Source organism: Canis lupus, chromosome 3, assembly GCF_011100685.1.
Source record: "Canis lupus familiaris isolate Mischka breed German Shepherd chromosome 3, alternate assembly UU_Cfam_GSD_1.0, whole genome shotgun sequence".
Taxonomy (NCBI): Eukaryota; Metazoa; Chordata; class Mammalia; order Carnivora; family Canidae; genus Canis; species Canis lupus.
In genome coordinates, this window is record NC_049224.1 from 73931138 (window position 1) to 73949902 (window position 18765).

Sequence of the window (18765 nt, forward strand, 5' to 3'; positions counted from 1 at the left end):
TGGTTCTCAAGTGGAAGCTTGCTATTATCATTATTATTTTATAAGTGACCCTTGAAAAATGTTGTCATAGTCTGAGTGTGGAGAGATAGCACAGTGGTTGAAAGCTTTAAGTCTGCAGTGAGAATTTCAGGGTTTGAAGCCAAAGCTTTACTTTGTGTTAACAATGTGATTTTGAGCACTTTCTTGACTTTTCAATACCTAATATTCTTTGCTTGTAAAATTAGAATAACAGTAGTAACTCCCTCAGAGATTTGCTGGTGGATTGAATAAAATAATCCATATAAAACACTCAATACTGCGCAGGAGCACAAGATAAATGTTCAATAAATGTCACTGATCATTGCTACTGTTTTCATTGACCCCAAAAAACCTCTCTACGTAATATAGTGAAGGGATTAAGGATCATTTCAGTGAGAAGAGAAATAGAAAATATATAGCTCAGACAAAGTATATTCAAGTGTGTATCTCACATAATAATAGATGACTACATAGAAGTTAATCCAAGCCATCCTCTTTAAGGTTATTAGTTATTATTTTTTAGAAGTATGTTTCTCTTGCTTCCTTGGATAGAGCAGCTCCTGGAAATAAAGAACTCTGTCATTTAAAAAATTTGTGTCCAGGCGTGCCTGGGTAGCAAAGTCAGTTAAGTGTCTGACTTTTTTTCAGCTCAGGTCGTGATCTCAGGATTGTGACTGAGTCCTTCCCCTCTCCTGCTTTCTCTCTCAAATAAATAAATAAATCTTTAAAAAGATTTGTATCTAGAACACAATGTGCAATTTTAATTAAGTCTTTCAGTCTTGATTAAAATATAAACACTTTAAAGTAGTTTGAGAGCCTGAGTCTATGATATGAAGTATAAGACTTAGGAAACTTAAACACTAATTTAGCAACACTCTCTTGAGTTTTAGATTTATTAATTTCTTACTCCTTCATTGAGGTAGGAGAGAGAAGCCCACTGTGGATGGATAATAGCAGATTTGTACTTGTGTTGCTAGCTTCTTCCTTCATAATCTACTATCTGTGAAGGTGCTTTGGAAATTGTAAAATAAAATTATACAGCTGTGGTCCACTACATTATTATCAAATCTCTAACAATTTATTACAGGGGGATGTTTCTATTGTTAAAAAGATGACCAGGGTTTTTAGTTTGTTATTAGGCATTCCAGGCAGCCAAAATCAGGCTGCAAGTATATTTTGTATTGAAGAGTAAACGACTTGATAAGCTATAAATTGTTTGGTTTAGTATTACAAATATAATGAGAAAGGATTGTGTTTCTTAGCATAAAACTTTTAAGTCCATAATATATCATATTTTACACTCTGTCATAAATAGGGGAGAAAAAACCCACCCATCAAAGGAAATGAACATGACAACCTGGGAAAATGTTTGCAATGTATATGGCAAGAGATACATATTCCCAGCAGAGAAAAAGGTCTGTAAAACAACAACAAGGATATGAATGGTCCAGTAAAAGTCATGAACAGGCAATTCATTAGAAATTCAAATTGCCAGCAAATATCAAAAATGTTTAGACCTACCAGCAATCAAAGAAATGAAAATTAAAATAAATTTTTTTTCTTCCCTTTCAAATTGACAAACATTAAGAGAATAAAATAGCCAATATTGAAGTTTGGTGACATATGGGCACTCTCATATACTGTTGGTTGAATATATATTGACTCACTTCTTCTGGGAGACAGTTGCCTATATGAATTAAGAACTTCAAAAATCTTTACACTGTCTGTTTTAGTAATTCCACTCCATAATCAGACAACACAAAGATTTATGCATGTGAATATTCACACTGTAGTGCTACATAAACAAATATATTTAAATTATATAATTGGAGGGCCATTAAATGAATAGTTTGTCTAAAGACCATTAAAAATCTGGGGTGCCTGGGTGGCTCAGTGGTTGAGCATCTACCTTTGGCTCAAGTCATGATCCTGGAGTCCTGGGATTGAGTGCTCCTGGTGGGGAGCCTGCTTTGCCCCCTGCCTGTGTCTCTGCTACTCTGTGTGTCTCTCATGAATAAACAAATAAAACATTAAAAAAACTCTAATGAAGTCTTTAGAAATAAGTTATTCTGCAGAGTTTTCATGTTTGGTTGATTGAGAGGTTATGGTACAGTTAAAAGAAATATGAAAGGAAGGAGAACACAGATGTAAGAGGAGGACATCACAAGAAGAGTGCCGGGCAGCAAGGAAGACCCTCATTCACTTCTAAAGCTCTGGGAGCTGCCTTTGCTTCTCACAGTTCCTCAAGGTAAATAACCAAATTAAATTCTAACAATAACCCAGGGTCATGTATATAAAGGTTTAGACCTTGCCATTCCTCTGTTCCTTCATAGTATATAAATAAAAGTCACAAGTAACATCGTTAAAGAAAGCTTTTTTTTACACACCACTTGATGCTTGTCTATTACATGTTTGCTCCTTCCCTCTTTCCCTTCCTTTCTCCCTCCCTTCCTTTCTTTTTAAAAGATTTTATTTTTAAGTAATCTCTACATCCAATGTGGGGCTTGAACGCACAACCCCAAGATCAAGAGTCACATGCTCCACCAACAGAGCCAGCCAGGTGCCCTGTTTTGCTCATTTCTGACTTTTCTGTTACTTGAGTTCTATTTTCAGAATAAAATTAAAAGTTAAATAATTAAATACATACCCTTATGTTTACTGCTACCCCTATGTTTATTTACAAAAACCAAGATATGGAAGCAACCCAAGTGTCCATTAATAGATGATCAGATAAAGCAGATGTGGTATATATAATGGAATATTACTCAAGCTTAAAAAAAGATGAAATCTTGTCATTCAGAAACCATGGATGGACCTAGAGGGTATAATGCTAAGTGAGATAAGTCAGAGAAAGACATACCACATCATTTTACTTATATGTGAAATCCAAAAAATAAAACAAATTAAGAAACAACAAAGTAATAGAAACAGACTCATAAATACAGAGAGCAAATTTGTGGTTGCCAAAGGGGCAGAAGGTGGGGGGTGGGGTAGGCAAAATAGGTGAAGGGAATTAAGAGGTAAAAAATTTTGGTTATAAAATAAGTCACAGGGATGAAAAGCATAGTATAGGGCACAGAGTCAATAATATTATAATAAGTACTTCAATCAAAAATAAAAAGTTAAATCAAAAGTGAGTGCAAACTCTATTTTTTAAAAAATTTATTTGGGAGAAAATGAGCAGGAGTTGGGGGGCAGGGAGAGCAGAAGAGAGAGAGAAGCAGACTTTCCACTAAGCAGGGAACCAATGCAGAGCTCTATCCCAGGCCCCAGGATTATGACCTGAGCTGAAGGCAGACCCTTAACCGACTGAGCTACCCAGGTGACCCTATTTGTTTATCTCTAAGAAACTATCATTTAAAGTTGGATTACCTATAAGAAACTGCATCTTAATTCTTAAATTTTAGTGATTGCTGATATTTAAAATGCAAACATTTAATACTGTAATTTATGTAACAATTTCAGTTATAAAATATTTTAGTGGATAAATTTTGACAGTCAGAGCAAGATATTTTGACTCTTTAATTTTAACCCTTGACATTGAATCTTGGAGGATTTCACCCAGGGGATATTTGAAACTTGCCATTGGTCATTGTTCTGCTAACATTTTATGCAGAGGGCAGAATGATTGAAAGTGTTTATATAAAACTTAGATTCAGATATAGTCGAAAAATCATGGACAATAAAAGATTCTTGAAATATCTGAGGGCGTATTATATTTCTCATAATCTGCTGCTAAATCAGAGATGACACACTGGTGTCCAGCAAGTGGATTACAGGCCAGGTGTGAGATACTGACTCCCCCATATCGTCAGAGCAGTGAGACAGTGGCCTGGGTTTTAGGAACCCTGGTTGGTCTCCTGACATCCACTATCTGAGGAGCACCAGAGAAGCCAGCTGCAGAGAACATGGGTCAGCACATTATGTACAAAGAGCCCATGGAGCTTACTAGGGAAATTTGTCTTTCAGGTGCTCAAGAATAAAATAACCAGTCTGAGGCCATATCAGGGGTAGGGGTAGGTAAGGAAGGAGGAGGTCTGCAAGAATGCTACCACAAAGACAACTCACAAATCAATAAAATTTGATGTGGACAAGAGAATTCATCAATGAACCAACATGTTGTTCATAAAAAAAAAAATAGATACTAACAAAAGTAGTTTCAGTAAAATCAGAGTAGAAGAATAAAGAAGTGGTTTACTTGCCCTTTTAAAGAAAATTAATCAAGGAATTAGACTAACTTGATAGTGTAACATCAGGTTAATATTTTCTTTTTTTTAAAGATTTTATTTATTTATTCATGAGAGACACAGAGAGAGAGAGAGAAAGAGAGAGAGGCAGAGACACAGTCAGAGGGAGAAACAGACTCCATGCAGGGAGCCCGATGCAGGACTCAATCCCGGGACTCCAGGATCACACTCTGCGCCAAAGGCAGGTGCCAAACCGTTGAGCCACCCAGGGATCCCCCAGATTAATATATATAATTTTAAATTTTATTTATTTATTTATTTATTTATTTATTGGTTAATATTTTCTTGATCAATTTCTTCTCTAGTAGGAAAATTATGGTTGGAATGTGTGTATTCATAAATAAAAATTAGGAATCAAAACAAGGTCAAATGGGGAGTAGAAAGTCCACTGTCACTTAGTGCCACCTGTAGGATGGGAAAGAATTAAGGGACAGAGTCTCTTACCCCTTTCCACCAGCATCTTTACTGAAGACGCTGCTGGACTCGTAACACAATATATCTCAGTTCAGTAAGCTGTGTAGGCATTGACTCTCATCAACTCCTCTCTTCCTTAGAATGACCCTGATGCTATTCATAAAATAAGTCTAACGTTTGAAGTTCTAGTCCCATTTTGACTGTCCTTAGATTCAGTTTGTAAGGTCTCTTAACCCACTATTCCCATCTGTCTATCAAATCCCCACACCCAATCAGAAGATGAGTCAGTTCATTTGTATTCACAATCTATCCACAGCACAACCTCTGTTTCCTGCCTCCTGCTCCTCACTCACCCATTGTGTCATAAAGCCCAGAGTTGCACGGGTAAGAGCAGATAGGGTGAATGGAAACAGATGGGGTGATGGAGGTACCAGAGGGAACCAGCAAGCAGAAATTGATTGGAGATACCCCCTACCATTTTTTTTAAAAACCAGAAGGCAATGGAATAAAAGTGTTTGCGCATATTCTTTTTTAACCATGGACTTTTCTTACTCTTCATTTGTATTCTAAAACAAAGTATTTTACTTCACTGAGATTACAATGAAAGATCATTTTTTTGAAACGAGAACTGACAGTGTAGATTCGGTAACAGTTGTCACAATGTTTATAGGCATCATGATAATGAGTCCCATTCCACTGCCTTATACAGGGTAGTAAAGTAGAATTGAGATTTTGGTTTATCCTTACATTCATCCTCACATTTATACTGTTTGCTGTCTTACAGACACACTCTTTTCCGAACACCAGGATGCAGTTCAGCCTGGTACATATAAGGGGTCATCAATCATTTAATAAGCAAATGAGGAAATGGACATGACTGACCATCATTTTATTTTGGGTGTCAATATTGTGGGTTTATATTTACTCATACAGATTGGTAAATATGGGAAAATAGCTTCAAATCCAGATGAGAACAAGACCCCTTAGCCTCTTGAGATTTTTTTTTTTTTTTTTTTTTTTACTCTTTCTTTTTTTAGAAGATAGTTTGAAAGTGTCTTCCTTATTAGATGGTAGTTTTCACAATGGTAAGTGACTCAAAATGAAGTCTCAGTTCAAGCCCTCTTTTTTTTTTTTTTTTTTTTTAAGTCTTACCCAAAAGGAAGTGAGTATGAAGTAAATTGCATAAACTTAAAGCACCACAGAGATGAAGCCCGAAGCAGGAAGAAACATGCTACCGATGTCCCAGAAGGGAACACATTGTATCATGTGAAGAGACATGACAAAAACAGCCCTCTTTAAATTACTTTTGGCAATAGTGGTCACATTCATTTTAATTTTGCCAGAATATTTTAAGACATCAAAAGGTGAGTATGTAATTTATCTTTTCTTTTTCTAATTTTTAAAAATTATGATAGCTAATGGTTACAGGAAAGGTCTTTTTGGACACATGCTGCATGAGCTGAAGCTCTATGTCTGAAAAGTTAGGAAAATGAGATTGTAATTTTAGCTGTTAGAGAGCACAGTAACCTTATTCACAGTACTTAATTATTGTGGCACACAATAATGAGATAAAAAATGAAGAGAACTATTTAAACTCTATAGTCTAGATTTTAAACATTAATTTACATTAATTTTATCACATGATTTTGCTCTTTGAAAAGGAGTTTCCTTCAAAACAGTTTTAAGTATACTTTTACATTCTGGAGTTATTTTATAAAGCAAGTAATATTTATTATGTTAAAATGCTTGATTTCCCTCCATCACAGCTATTTCACACAAATAACTCACTGTTGCCTTTTGACAAGTAAGATTATTGAAAAATACAATTAAAATAAGATGAGTGAAAATTTCAGCAGGTGTGTGTACGTGGATTCGTAACTGATGAAAAAAATGAACTCTATGGGTAATTCAGGGACTTGTGATCTGATTGCTGAAGCCTAGGATAAGAAAATAAGTAAATGTAAACTATTTTTACATCGTTTTGAAAATATATTAATGTGACTGTTTAGATGATCATTGTGCTCCTCAGCATTTAATAAGAAAAAAGGATAAAAAGAAAGTGCTGTATTCTATCATTAAAGTTACATGAATTTGCTTAAAATCAGGGAAAAGCTTATTTTTGAGACTTGCTGGGATGATTATGGTTGCATATACATGGCATTAAGTGGCCAGAGAACAATATTTTACTAAATAAACACTATGTGCAATTTTGTGAATGACTGTATTTTTCAAAATTTTCTTGGTTTTCTGGTATTCTGTTGCTTAGATTAAACAATCATAACATATATTTTAAATTTTTGATTCCACTCAGGTGAAAATATAAAGAGAATAATTAGAATTGGAATAGAGACAACATATTTCAATTTTTAAGCTTTTTGTGGTGGAGAGTAAGCTCATTTAATGGTATCTAAGGTAGGCCATAAAGGTGCACCTTGTACTTCCAAAAAGGCAGGTTCATCTAATGAAAACCAGGTAATCAGCCTTTCATAAACTGTTTGCTAACTGTCGGTTAGTGTTTTATAAGACCTGGTGATTGCTAGAGCATGCTAGAAGTTTTTCTTTTGGGGGCAGATGCCTTGACAGTAATCAACCATCAATGATTTTTGTTTTCTTACTTTCATAACTGATTAGATCAGCTTTCAATACTCCCTGTATTGCCTCCCCAAACTGAAAATGGCCATTTCTCTTTTCCTAGACCAAGAATAGTATAGATATTTCCTTGGACATTTTGGGGGGGATGGATTTACTTGGGAATTTTGTTTCAAAGGGACCCTCCCTGGGGCCAACAAACAAAAATGTTTGAAAATCATCATCTTAATCCTGATGTCATGTTGTGGTAGAAGGAATTTTGCACAGAGCCACCATCAATGAAAGGTCGATGGTTGAGCAAAATATTTTACACATGCAATAGTGCAAAATAATACTTTATATTTCACAATGGCTTATGGATCACCAGGAACAAGTTCATATAGCCTCACCTTATATAGTTTAATATAGATTCAACTAAGGGCACATATTGTTTCACTTTTTCTCAGTACTTTTTTTTTTAAGATTTTATTTATTTATTCATGACAGAGAGAGAGAGAGAGAGAGAGAGGCAGAGACACAGGCAGAGGGAGAAGCAGTTTCCATGCAGAGAGCCCGACGTGGGACTCGATCCCGGGTCTCCAGGATCACACCCCAGGCTGAAGGTGCCGCTAAACCGCTGGGCCACTGGGGCTGCCCCTCTCAGTACTTTTTAAATCACAATAATAGTTGCCTCACGAAGTGAGTTGACTTATCAACTAGTATATTTTATAAAATAAAATATATGGTAAAATTATTTATATGATAAGCTAAGAGTGTTCAAGAAGTGCTAAAATTAACTTTGAGACTCTCCCTATTACTTGGGTTACTTGGGTTCTTTTTTTTCAGTTTTTTCTTATATTCTATTCACTTTAATTTCTAAGATAAATATTATAAAATGATTTTTACTTATAAATTATTCACAGATACTGTGTCGTTAAGATATCAAATTAATTCAGAAGGAATCTTAATGAGGAATAATGTATTCACGAAGTTTAATAGATTTGATTTCAAAATAATAAACCCTCTGAAGGCCTAAGTTAAAAATAGAGAACCGTGTTTGATCATTTTTCATCAAGAATGTATCTGAGACCCTGAATAATCATTACTCGGAATATTCAATTATCATAATTACACAGTATAAGCTATCTAGTCTAACTTCGCCAAAGAAGAGAAACTTCTTCAATGGTGTTTTGGACTTTTAATGAGTTTGCATTGAGCATGCACTGGCAAGAAAAACCACTTTAGTACTTTCAGTTTATTTGAAAGGCAGCTTATCCTAAGATACGGTAGTTAATATAATGATTTGATACACGCATATTGCATATAGATAATAGAGATAGAAAAGGGAATGCATATATTTTGATTCAGAACTGCTTGCAATTAAGGGAGCCTGGGTAGCCCCAAACAAGAGACTTCACCAACCTTTTATTGAATTTACAGTGTTTGGGAGAGAACTGGTTAACTCCTATAAATCTCAGTGATCTTTTATTTATTTATTGATACTTCCACTTATGAATAGTGCCTACCTGTGGTCGCTTTGGCCCATATACTGATATTGAAATGAATAGTGTCTACCTGTACCAGGAACCCAGGGCCACAGAAACAAAAGGCAATTCTTCTTTCAAGGAGTTTTCAGTTAGGGGGATGCCTGACTGATAAATAATTAAATATAATACTATAATTACTAAAATAGCAATGTAAAAAGTGTGATGGGAACATAAAAGTTGCTTCCATTCCTGTCTGGGGTAGATGTTCCTTCCATTTTTGTTGCAAAGAAAAACCACTGTCACAGTTCTAATGATCAGCTAATATTTCTCCTTACCTACTTGCAGAAGCACTCTCTAAGAGCAGTAATTATTGTTGATTTTCAAATAAAATGTACTCATCTAAATATCTCAGAAGTTCTGGAAACCAGAAACTGTAGTGAGTTATAAAAGTGCCTTACTGATACTGAGGCAAGGCAAGACAGGAATAGCAGAGATGAAAATACCTGAAACCTAATTTTATCTAGCTGTCTGACTTCCTCACTTACATTTAAGAAACAAACTGACATGAACCATGTTTACCAGCTTTCATTTCCCCCTTGCATTTCATACTTTTTGATGGAAATGGTAGTATAATGGTCAGTGAACTTTAAGAAAAAAATGGATAGGGATCCCTGGGTGGCGCAGCAGTTTGGCGCCTGCCTTTGGCCCAGGGTGCGGTCCTGGAGACCAGGGATCGAATCCCACGTCGGGCTCCCGGAGCATGGAGCCTGCTTCTCCCTCTGCCTGTGTCTCTGCCTCTCTCTCTCTCTCTCACTGTGTGCCTATCATAAATAAATAAATAAATAAAAGTTTAAAAAAAAAAAAAAGAAAAGAAAACAATGGATAAAAGAACTTTACTCATGAACTATAGGATAAACCCTGAAGTATATGAGCTTATGTACACTTTACTCAGGTCTGTATGATAAAGAAGAGTGTTATCAAGGGTAACTGCAACTAATTTGCCTGAAAGGATTATTTTAGTTCTTAGAGATGGGCACTTTATTTCCCTCCTATTGACTGGCTCATTAAAAAGTTAATCAGTAATTCCCAGTAAGGTCTGGGAAAGAGACTAGAGACTTAAAAAAAAAAAGATTTTTTTATTTATTTGAGAGAGTAGAGAGAGAGAGAGAGAGAGAGGGAGAGAGAGAGAGAGCGGCGTTTACGACCAAACATGGGTGGGGGGAGGGACAGAAGGAGAGAGAGAATCTCAAGTAGACTCCTTGCCTACCTCAGAGCTTGTTGTGGGGCTTGATCTTACTACCCTGAGATCATGAGCTGAGCAGAGATCATGACCTGGGCCAAAATCAAGAGTTGAAGAGCCGAAATCAAAAGTTGGATGCTTAACCAACGAGCTACCCAAGCACCCCTAAAAAAGTTTTAAAAATGTAATACTTACACATGTACCAGGTACCATACCAAGTACTTTTACATATAAAAATTTTTTTAAAAAAGATTTTATTTATTTATTCATGAGAAACACACACGGAGAGAGAGGCAGAGACAAAGCGAAGGGAGAAGCAGGTTCCCCATGGGGAACCCAATGCGGGACTCCATCCCAGGACCCCAGGATCATGACCTGAGCCAAGGGCAGTTGCTCAACCACTGAGCCATTCAGGCATCCCATGTCTCATTACAACACATTAAGTATTTCAAATCATTCATGGTGAAGCATCATTCTGAAGAGTGACTTTTCTTGAAATATTCAGAGAGAAGGAATAAAATTAGATGGATAGATTTACTTCGTTGTAACATTTTTTTTCTAAAAAAAAAACAAAAAAAAAAACATTTTTTTTCTTATGGAATTTTCTGAATCTTTGTAGCATGGAAATGGATAATAATCAATACAATATGTTTACTTATATTTTTAGACAATAGGTGCTGGTTAAAAAAAAAAGGATATTGATGAATATAATGCTTTCCACTGCTTTCACAGAACTGTTTTATTCTCTCCTCTCTTATATTATATACCAGCAACCCTTGCTTGGGATGCTTTTGCTATCAGCTTGTCTTATTGCATTGGTAGATAAATGCTCTCTCTGTATATCTTTTTTGTTTTTATAGAAAAAACAACTTTCTTTAAAACAGCATATGGTGATATATCTTACCCCTATACTGCTCTGTTTCTTTTCTCCATAGCACTTATACCCTATATAACTGACTTATTTATTATATATACTTCTTGTCTTATTTCTCCAAATAGAATGTAAGCTCAATGGAAATGAGATTTTTGTCTGTTTGGTCATATTTTAAGCACTTAGGACAGTACACGTCACATTAGGAGGAACTCACTGAGTATTTGTTGATTGAGTGAATTTTCTGAGTCATATTGTAAAGGAGATAAAAGGGAAACATATTTAAAGGAAGCATTTCTTGGCTGATCCTCACAACCACCTTCTGATTCAGGCAGACCAGGCATTATTATCTTCATGTTACACTTTTGAAACAAAATTTTTCTGCACACCTAGAATTTTTAGGGTCCTAGGATTGAGCCGTGCCTCTAGCTTCTAGTTCAGTGGAGTGGAGTCGGCTTATCCCTCTGCCCCTCCCCCCAATTGTGCACACACTCTCTCTCTCTCCCTTCCTCTCAAATAAATAAATAAAATCTTAAAAAAATAAATTGTCTTTCCCAAATGTTCTATGAATAAATCCATTCGTAGGGATGCCTGCATTCAGCTCAGGTCATGATCCTGGGGTCCTGGGATGGAGCCCCACATCGGGCTTCCTGCTCAGTGGGGAGTCTGCTTTTCCTCTACCCCTACCTCCTGCTTGTGCTCTCTCTCTCTGTTAAATAAATAAAGTCTTTAAAAAAAATTTAAAAGCAAAACTAAAAAAATATCTTTATCATATCCAGACTCCCCCATTCCTTATCTGGTAACACCATGGGTATATTATTCATTTGCAACATGATATATTTTTACCCTTTCCCACTCAATATTACTAGAGAAGCTTCAATTACTGAGCCCCAAATAGAAATAAAATGATTTGAGCTTTTGCTATTGAAATTGGTACTCTGTGAGTCGTTGCCAGTTGTTAAAGAGGCTGACCTGTGACCAAAGGACAACAATGTACATTAACTAGTATCTCTGTAAATGAGGCTGCTAAGCCATAAGCTTTTTTCTCTCCTGGCAGCTAATATTTTTAAATTGCTGAATTATGATACATAATCTCCAATAACGATGAAAGATACTTAGAAACCATTGTCTGTGTTTTGTTTAGTTTCGTTGTTTTTAAAGGCACAACTTACAATAAAATACAAAGATCTTAAATGTTTGGTTTTATAAATTTTGACAATTGTATGTGCCTCTGTAACTACAGCCCCATACAAAATACAGATTTTCATCAGTACCAGAAAGATTCCTTTTGCTCTTTCCTGTCAAATCTCCTCCTCTCCCCAAGGCAACTTTCCGACCTATGTCATCATAGCTTAGCTTTATCCCTTCTTATACTTTATATAGATGGAATCATCACATAGTGTCTACTTTTGGTCTGTTTTTTTAGCTCAGCATAATGTTTTTGAGATTCATTTGTGATGAAGTACATCAGTGCCTCATTTCTATTTATTGCTAAATATTCCATTGTAAGAATAACATCACATCTGTCCTTTTGGCCGTCACATTTGTCCTTTTTGGTTGTTTCCAGCCTTTGGCCATTATAAATATGCTGCTATGAACCTTCTTGTACAACTCTTTGTATGAAAATATGTTTTTGTTTCTATCAGGTAAATAGTAGTAAAATAGCTTACTTTAATAAAAAAAAAAACTGCGTGCATCTTCAAAGTGGCTGTTTCTAGTGGTAAAAATTTCTTATTTTCTTCAGCTTGCATTTCATATATTGAAGAAATAACACCTAAAATACGTACTGTCTGAAATAATCCATGCTTCCTCCAAAGTTTCTTGACAACTCATTAAAAGAGAAATAGCTTAGGTATTGAGAAAATATGACTTGACATACAGTAGTTTCTGGAGCTCCTATTGTCTGTCAAACAATGAAGGTTTTCCTGTAAATTCTCACTTTTTTTGAAGGTCAACAGAGAGTTGAGACTTTTGTTCTTGCAGTTGTAACTTGGAAAATACACTTGGCACAAAATATCTAAAAATGTGAGATTAAAACATTGAAGACAACTACCAAAAAACACATAGTTGAAGTAGTAAGAAAATAAGAAAACTCCTTAAAGGTGGAAAAGGATTAGAAATTACGAATCCAGGGCCGCCCAGGTGGCTCAGTGGTTTAGCGCCGCCTTCAGCCCAAGGCGTGATCCTGGAAACTTGGGATCCAGTCCCACATCCGGCTCCCTGCATGGAGCCTGCTTCTCCTTCTGCCTGTGTCTCTGCCTCTCTCATGAATAAATAAATAATATCTTAAAAAAAAAAAAGAAATTACGAATCGAGATAGGTAAGCAAGAGTGAACAGATTGGTGTGATCTGAGGAACATCTACAAATTCCTGGTGGCCTAGAGTCTTGGTTTCCTGGGTCACACATGGAGGAACAGAAGCCAAAGCTTAACATTGGGATGCAAAGGTAACATGCTCTGTGAGGGAGTAAGGAGTAGTCTAGGAAAAGTCTTGCTTGGCTGTGAGGAAATTTGTCTATCTCCATCTAGGCCGTAGAGAGAGCAAGGAAAAAATTTCCCTGGAGAGTTTGTGAATATGTACTAGCCATAACTTGGATATTAATACTCATTGCCTATGAGGTGTGAAAAGCCCAATCCAATTGGGCTTTAATTTAATTAATTAAATTAAGTTTTGCTTTTGTTTTTTTTTTCTTGGATAAATTTGACATATGAGTTTGTATAAATTTAAGGGGTATAGCCTGTTACTTTGATACATTTATATATTTGTAATATGGTTGCCATCATAATAATTATCATATCACATACTTAAAGTAAAATGTTACTATGATCAATATACTGCACATTAGGTATCTATGACTTATTTAGTACTTATTTAATTACAAATGTGTACCTTTAAATACCATCAATCTTGTCCCCCCAGGGGCACCTGGGTTGAGTGTCTGTTTTTGGCTCAGATCATGATTCCAGGGTCCTGGGATTGAGTCTCACATTGGACTCCCTGCAGGGAGCCTGCTTCTCCCTCTGACTATGTCTCTGCCTCTCTTTGTGTGTCTCTCATGAGTAAATAAATAAAATCTTTTTTTTTAAGATTTTATTTATTTACTCATGAGAGACAGAGAGAGAGAGCTTGGCAGAGACACAAGCAGAGGGAGAAGCAGGCTCCACACAGGGAGCCCGACGTGGGACTCAATCCCGGGTCCCCAGGATCACACCCTGGGCCAAAGACGGCGCTAAACCGCTGAGCCACCCGGGCTGTCCCTAAATAAATAAAATCTTAAAAAAAAAAATCTTGCCCCTCTATCCTCATCCCTTGGTTTGTTTTACTCTCTCTTTTTAACTGCATTTTAAAAATATTTTTAAGTTTTTATTTAAATTCCAGTTAACATACAGTGTAATATTAGTTTCATGTGTACAATATAGTGATTGAACACTTCCATACAATACTCTGTGCTCATGACAAGTGTCCTCCTTAATCCCCATCACCTATTTAACCCATATTTCCAGAATGGCTGCACCAGTTTGCATTCCCACCAACAGTGCAAGAGGGTTGCCCTTTCTCCACATCCTTGCCAACATCTGTTGTTTCACGTGTCAATTTTAGTCATTCTGACAAGTGTAAGATATTTCGTTGTAGTTTTGATTTGCATTTCCCTGATGATCACTTATATTGAGCATCTTTTCATGTGTCTGTTGGCCATCTGTACATCTTCTTTGGAAAAATGTCTATTCATGTCTTCTGCCCACTTTTTCATTGGATTATTCATTTTTGGAATGTTGAGTTTTAGTTTTGTTAAATGTTTCCTTCACACTGGAGAAGCTTTTTATTTTGATGAAGTCCAATAATTTCTTTTTGTGTTTGTTTCCCTTGCCTCAGGAGACATATTTAGAAAGAAGTTGCTATAGCTGATTTCAAAGAGGTTACTGCCTCTAGGACTTTTATGGTCTCATGTCTCACATTTAGGTCTCTAATCCATTTTGAATTTATTTTTGTGTATGGTATAAGAAAGTGATCCAATTTCATGCTTTTGCTTTTTGCTGCCCAGTTTTCCCAACACTATTTGTTGAAAAGCCTGTTTTTTCCCCATTGGATATTCCTTCCTGCTTTGTCAAAGATTAATTGACCGTATAGTTGTGGGTTCATTTATAGGTTTTCTATTCTGTTCTACTGATCTATGTGTCTATTTTTGTTGCCAGTACCATACTGTTTTGATTATTACAGTTTTGTAATATAACTTGAAGTTTGGAATAGTGATGCCTCCAGCTGTTCTTTTTCAAGGTTTCTTTGGCTAGTTAGGGTCTTTTGTGGTTCAACACAAATTTTAGGATTATTCCAGCCCTGTGAAAAACCCTGTTGGTATTTTATTAGGAATTGCATTACATATATAGATTACTTTGGATAGTATAGACATTCTTGCAATATTTGTTCTTCTAATCCATAAGTATGGAATGTCTTGTGTGTCATTTCCTTGTGTCATCTTCAATTTCTTTCATCAGTATTTTATAGTTAGAGTACAGGTTTTTCACCTCTTTGGTTAGGTTTATTCTTAGGTATTATAGAATGAATATGGAAGTTTTCCTTTCTTTTCTATTTTTTTGAATAGTTTGAGAAGAATAGACATTAACTCTTCTTTAAATGTTTGGTAGAATTCACCTGTTAAGACTTCTGGCCCTGAAATTTTGTTTTTTGGGAATTTTTTGATTCTTGATTCAATTTCTTTGCTAATTATCAATCTGTTCAAGTTTTCTATTTCTTCCTGTTTCAGGTAATTTATATGTTTTTAGGAATTTATAAATTTCTTCCAGGCTGTCTCATTTGTTGGCATATACTTTTTCATAATATTCTCTTATAATTGTATTTCTATGGTATTGGTTGTTTTTTCTCCTCTCTCATTTGTGATTTTTTTTTTAAATTAGGTTCTTCTCTTTTCTTTTTGATAAGTCTGGATTCTTTTTGATAAGTCTGCCATTGATAAGAATAGAACAACAATTTGTTCTATTGTTTGTTTAGTTTCTATATCATTTATCTCTGCCCTAATCTTTAGTATTTCCCCTCCTTCTTCTGGCTTTAGGCTTTGTTTGCTGTTCTTTTTTGAGCTCCTTTAGGTGTAAGGTTAAGTCATTTTTTGAGATTTTTTTTTTTTCCTGAAGTAGGCCTGCATTGCTGTATACTTCCCTCTTAAGACTGCTTGTGCTGCATCCCAAAGGTTCTAAACCATTGTATTTTCATTTTTATTTATTTTCATGTATTTAAAAAATTTCTTCCTTTTTGATTTAAATTTTGTTTATTTAACATATAGTAGAACATTAGTTTCTGGAGTAGAATTCAGTGATTCATTACTTACATACAATACCTAGTGATCATCATTAATTTCTTCTTGGATTTTCTGGTTGACCCATTCATTAGTTAGTAGAATGTTTTGTAACCTCCATGTATTTGTGGTCTTCCCTATTTTTTTCTTTCGGTTGACTTCTAGTTTCAAAGTATTGTGGACAAAAAACGGTGCATGGTACGATTTCGATCTTTTTGTATCCGTTGAGCCGTTTTATGACCTAATACATGATCTATTCTGGAGAATATTCTATGTGCACTTGAAAAGAATGTGTATTCTGCTGTTTTACAATGAAATGTTCTGAATATATCTGTTAAATCCATCTTGTCCAGTGTGTCACTGAAAGCCATTATTTCCCTGTTCATTTTCAGTTTAGATGATCTGTTCATTGATGTAAGTGGGATGTTAAGGTCCCCTACTATTATTGTATTATTATTTATTATTCCTTTATGTTTGTCATTAACTGTTTTATATATTTGGGTGCTTCCATGTTTTGTGCATATTTATAATTGTTAGACCTTTTTGTTGGATTGTCCCTTTCATTATGATATAGTGCCCTTCTTTACTCTTGTTACAAGTCTTTGTTTTAAAATCTAGTTTGTCCAATATAAGTATTATTACTCCAGCTTTCTTTTTTTTTCCAGCTTTCTGGAATTTGCATGATAAATATTTGCATGATAAATATTTCTCCATTCCCCTCACTTTCAATTTTCAGGCGTCCTTAGGTCTAAAACAAATCTCTTGTAGGCAGCAGATAGATGGGTCTTGTTTTTTGTTTTAATTTATTCTGATACCCTATGTCTTTTGATTGGAGCATTTAGTCCCCTTATATTCAAAGCAATTATTGATAGATATATATTTATTTCCGTTTTATTTCTTGTTTTGTGGTTGATTCTGGAGATTTTCTCTAATCCTTTCTTGTCATTTTGGTCTTTCCTTTTCACTCAAGGAGTCCTCTTTAATATTTCTTGTAGACCTATTTAGTGGTCACAAAATTATTTAGTTTTTTTCTATCTCAGAAACTCGTTGCCTATCCTTTTTATTCTGAATGATAGTTTTGCTGGACAGAGTATTCTTGGCTGTAGGTTTTTCCCATTTAGCACTTTAAATATATCATGCCAATCTCTTCTGGCTTGCCAAGTTTCTGTTGAGAAATCTTCAGCTAGCCTTATGGGTCTTCTCTTGTAAATTAAAGACTTCTGTCTTGCTGCTTTTTTTTTTTTTTTAAGATTTTTTATTTATTCATGAGAGACAGAGAGAGAAAGAGGCAGAGACATAGGCAGAGGGAGAAGCAGGCTTCCTGCAGGGAGCCTGATGTGGGACTCAATTCCAGGACCCTGGGATCATGCCCTGAGCCAAAGGCAGACATTTGTTTTGGTTGCTCTATCCTTCAGCCTAGTCATCTGCAGAGGCTCTCCTTGCCTGCTATGGGCAGTGTTTGGTCCTTGGCCAATTTTAACTAGGTGTGCTCTATCTGCTTGTGAGATGAGACCTGATATCACTTCCACCAGAACTGGGACCCTACAGAACTCTCAGGTCAGGAGATGTGCTGTAGGTAGGAGTTTGTGCTGGCCTTTCTAATGAGGGGCTCACCAAGCTGAGACTGAGGCAGGCTTGCCCAAGAAGGGCAGTCTAGTCAGAGAGCAGGTGTGGGGGGCTTGGCGTAAGCAACACTAGCTAGTGTTGGTGCTGCCCTGACTCCTGCCAGTGGCTCTGGGTCTATGCTGAGGGTCAAGAGAGGGAAATGGCACCAGCCAGCTCCTTTGTTCCCAGAGAGGAGTCTCCATGAGCACTTCCTCTCAGGGACATGCTCTGAGAAGAGCAAATAATCTCCCCACTGTGTGCCTCAGGCACTCTTCAGACTGTTGTTTTCATGCCATCTGCCTTCCATCCCCGGGTTGTTTGCCTGTCTTCTCTCCAGGAGCAGAACAGTGTCCTCTAGGCTCTATTTCAACCAAGCCTACTGACCTTTCAAACTCCAGGCTTTAAGCCCTGCTGGTTGCAAGAACTCACAAAATTCAGCCCCTCTCATTTTCCAAGTCCATCACATCAGGGAATCATTCTCCTTGTGCATTCCCCTGTGTGCTCCTCTCTCTCTCTTTGCCTTTCTGCATGACCATGGCTTCCTCCCCTCATAGCACCTGTGATCCCGTTTCTCCCCTAAACCATATCTCCACATTTCCTACCTTCTTTTATGTGACCTCTTCTCTCTCTTTAGTTGTAGAGTTTGTTCTGTCAGTCTTCAGGTGATTTCTGGGGTGATAGGATGATTTGATAGTTATCTAGCTGTGTTCATGGGATGAGATGAGCCTACGGTCCTCCTACTCTGACATCATCCTCCCTCTCTCCCATTTGACCTTTTTAGATTTTACATATATATTATATCATATAGTAATTGTCTTTCTCTGTCTTATGTCAGAATAATGTGCTCAAGTGCATCCATGTTGTTACAAGTAACAGGATATTCTTCTTTCCCGTAAGTGAATAATATTCCATTGTATATGTAACATATCTTCTTTATTCGTTCACCCATTGATGGGCATTTGGGTTGTTTCCATATCTTGGCTATTATGAATAATACTGTGATAAAC

At 36.1% G+C, this 18765-nt stretch overlaps 1 protein-coding gene across 1 annotated transcript in view; it reads left to right on the forward strand.

Moving 5' to 3' along the window:
• The first annotated feature begins 5856 nt into the window (after positions 1-5856).
• TMEM156 (transmembrane protein 156) overlaps positions 5857-18765 on the forward strand; it is a 46148-nt gene continuing 33239 nt past the window's right edge. The window contains exon 1 of the mRNA XM_038533478.1: positions 5857-6043. Within this exon, the coding sequence (XP_038389406.1) occupies positions 5956-6043 (88 nt within the window). The 5' untranslated portion in view covers positions 5857-5955. The remainder of the gene's footprint in view (positions 6044-18765) is intronic.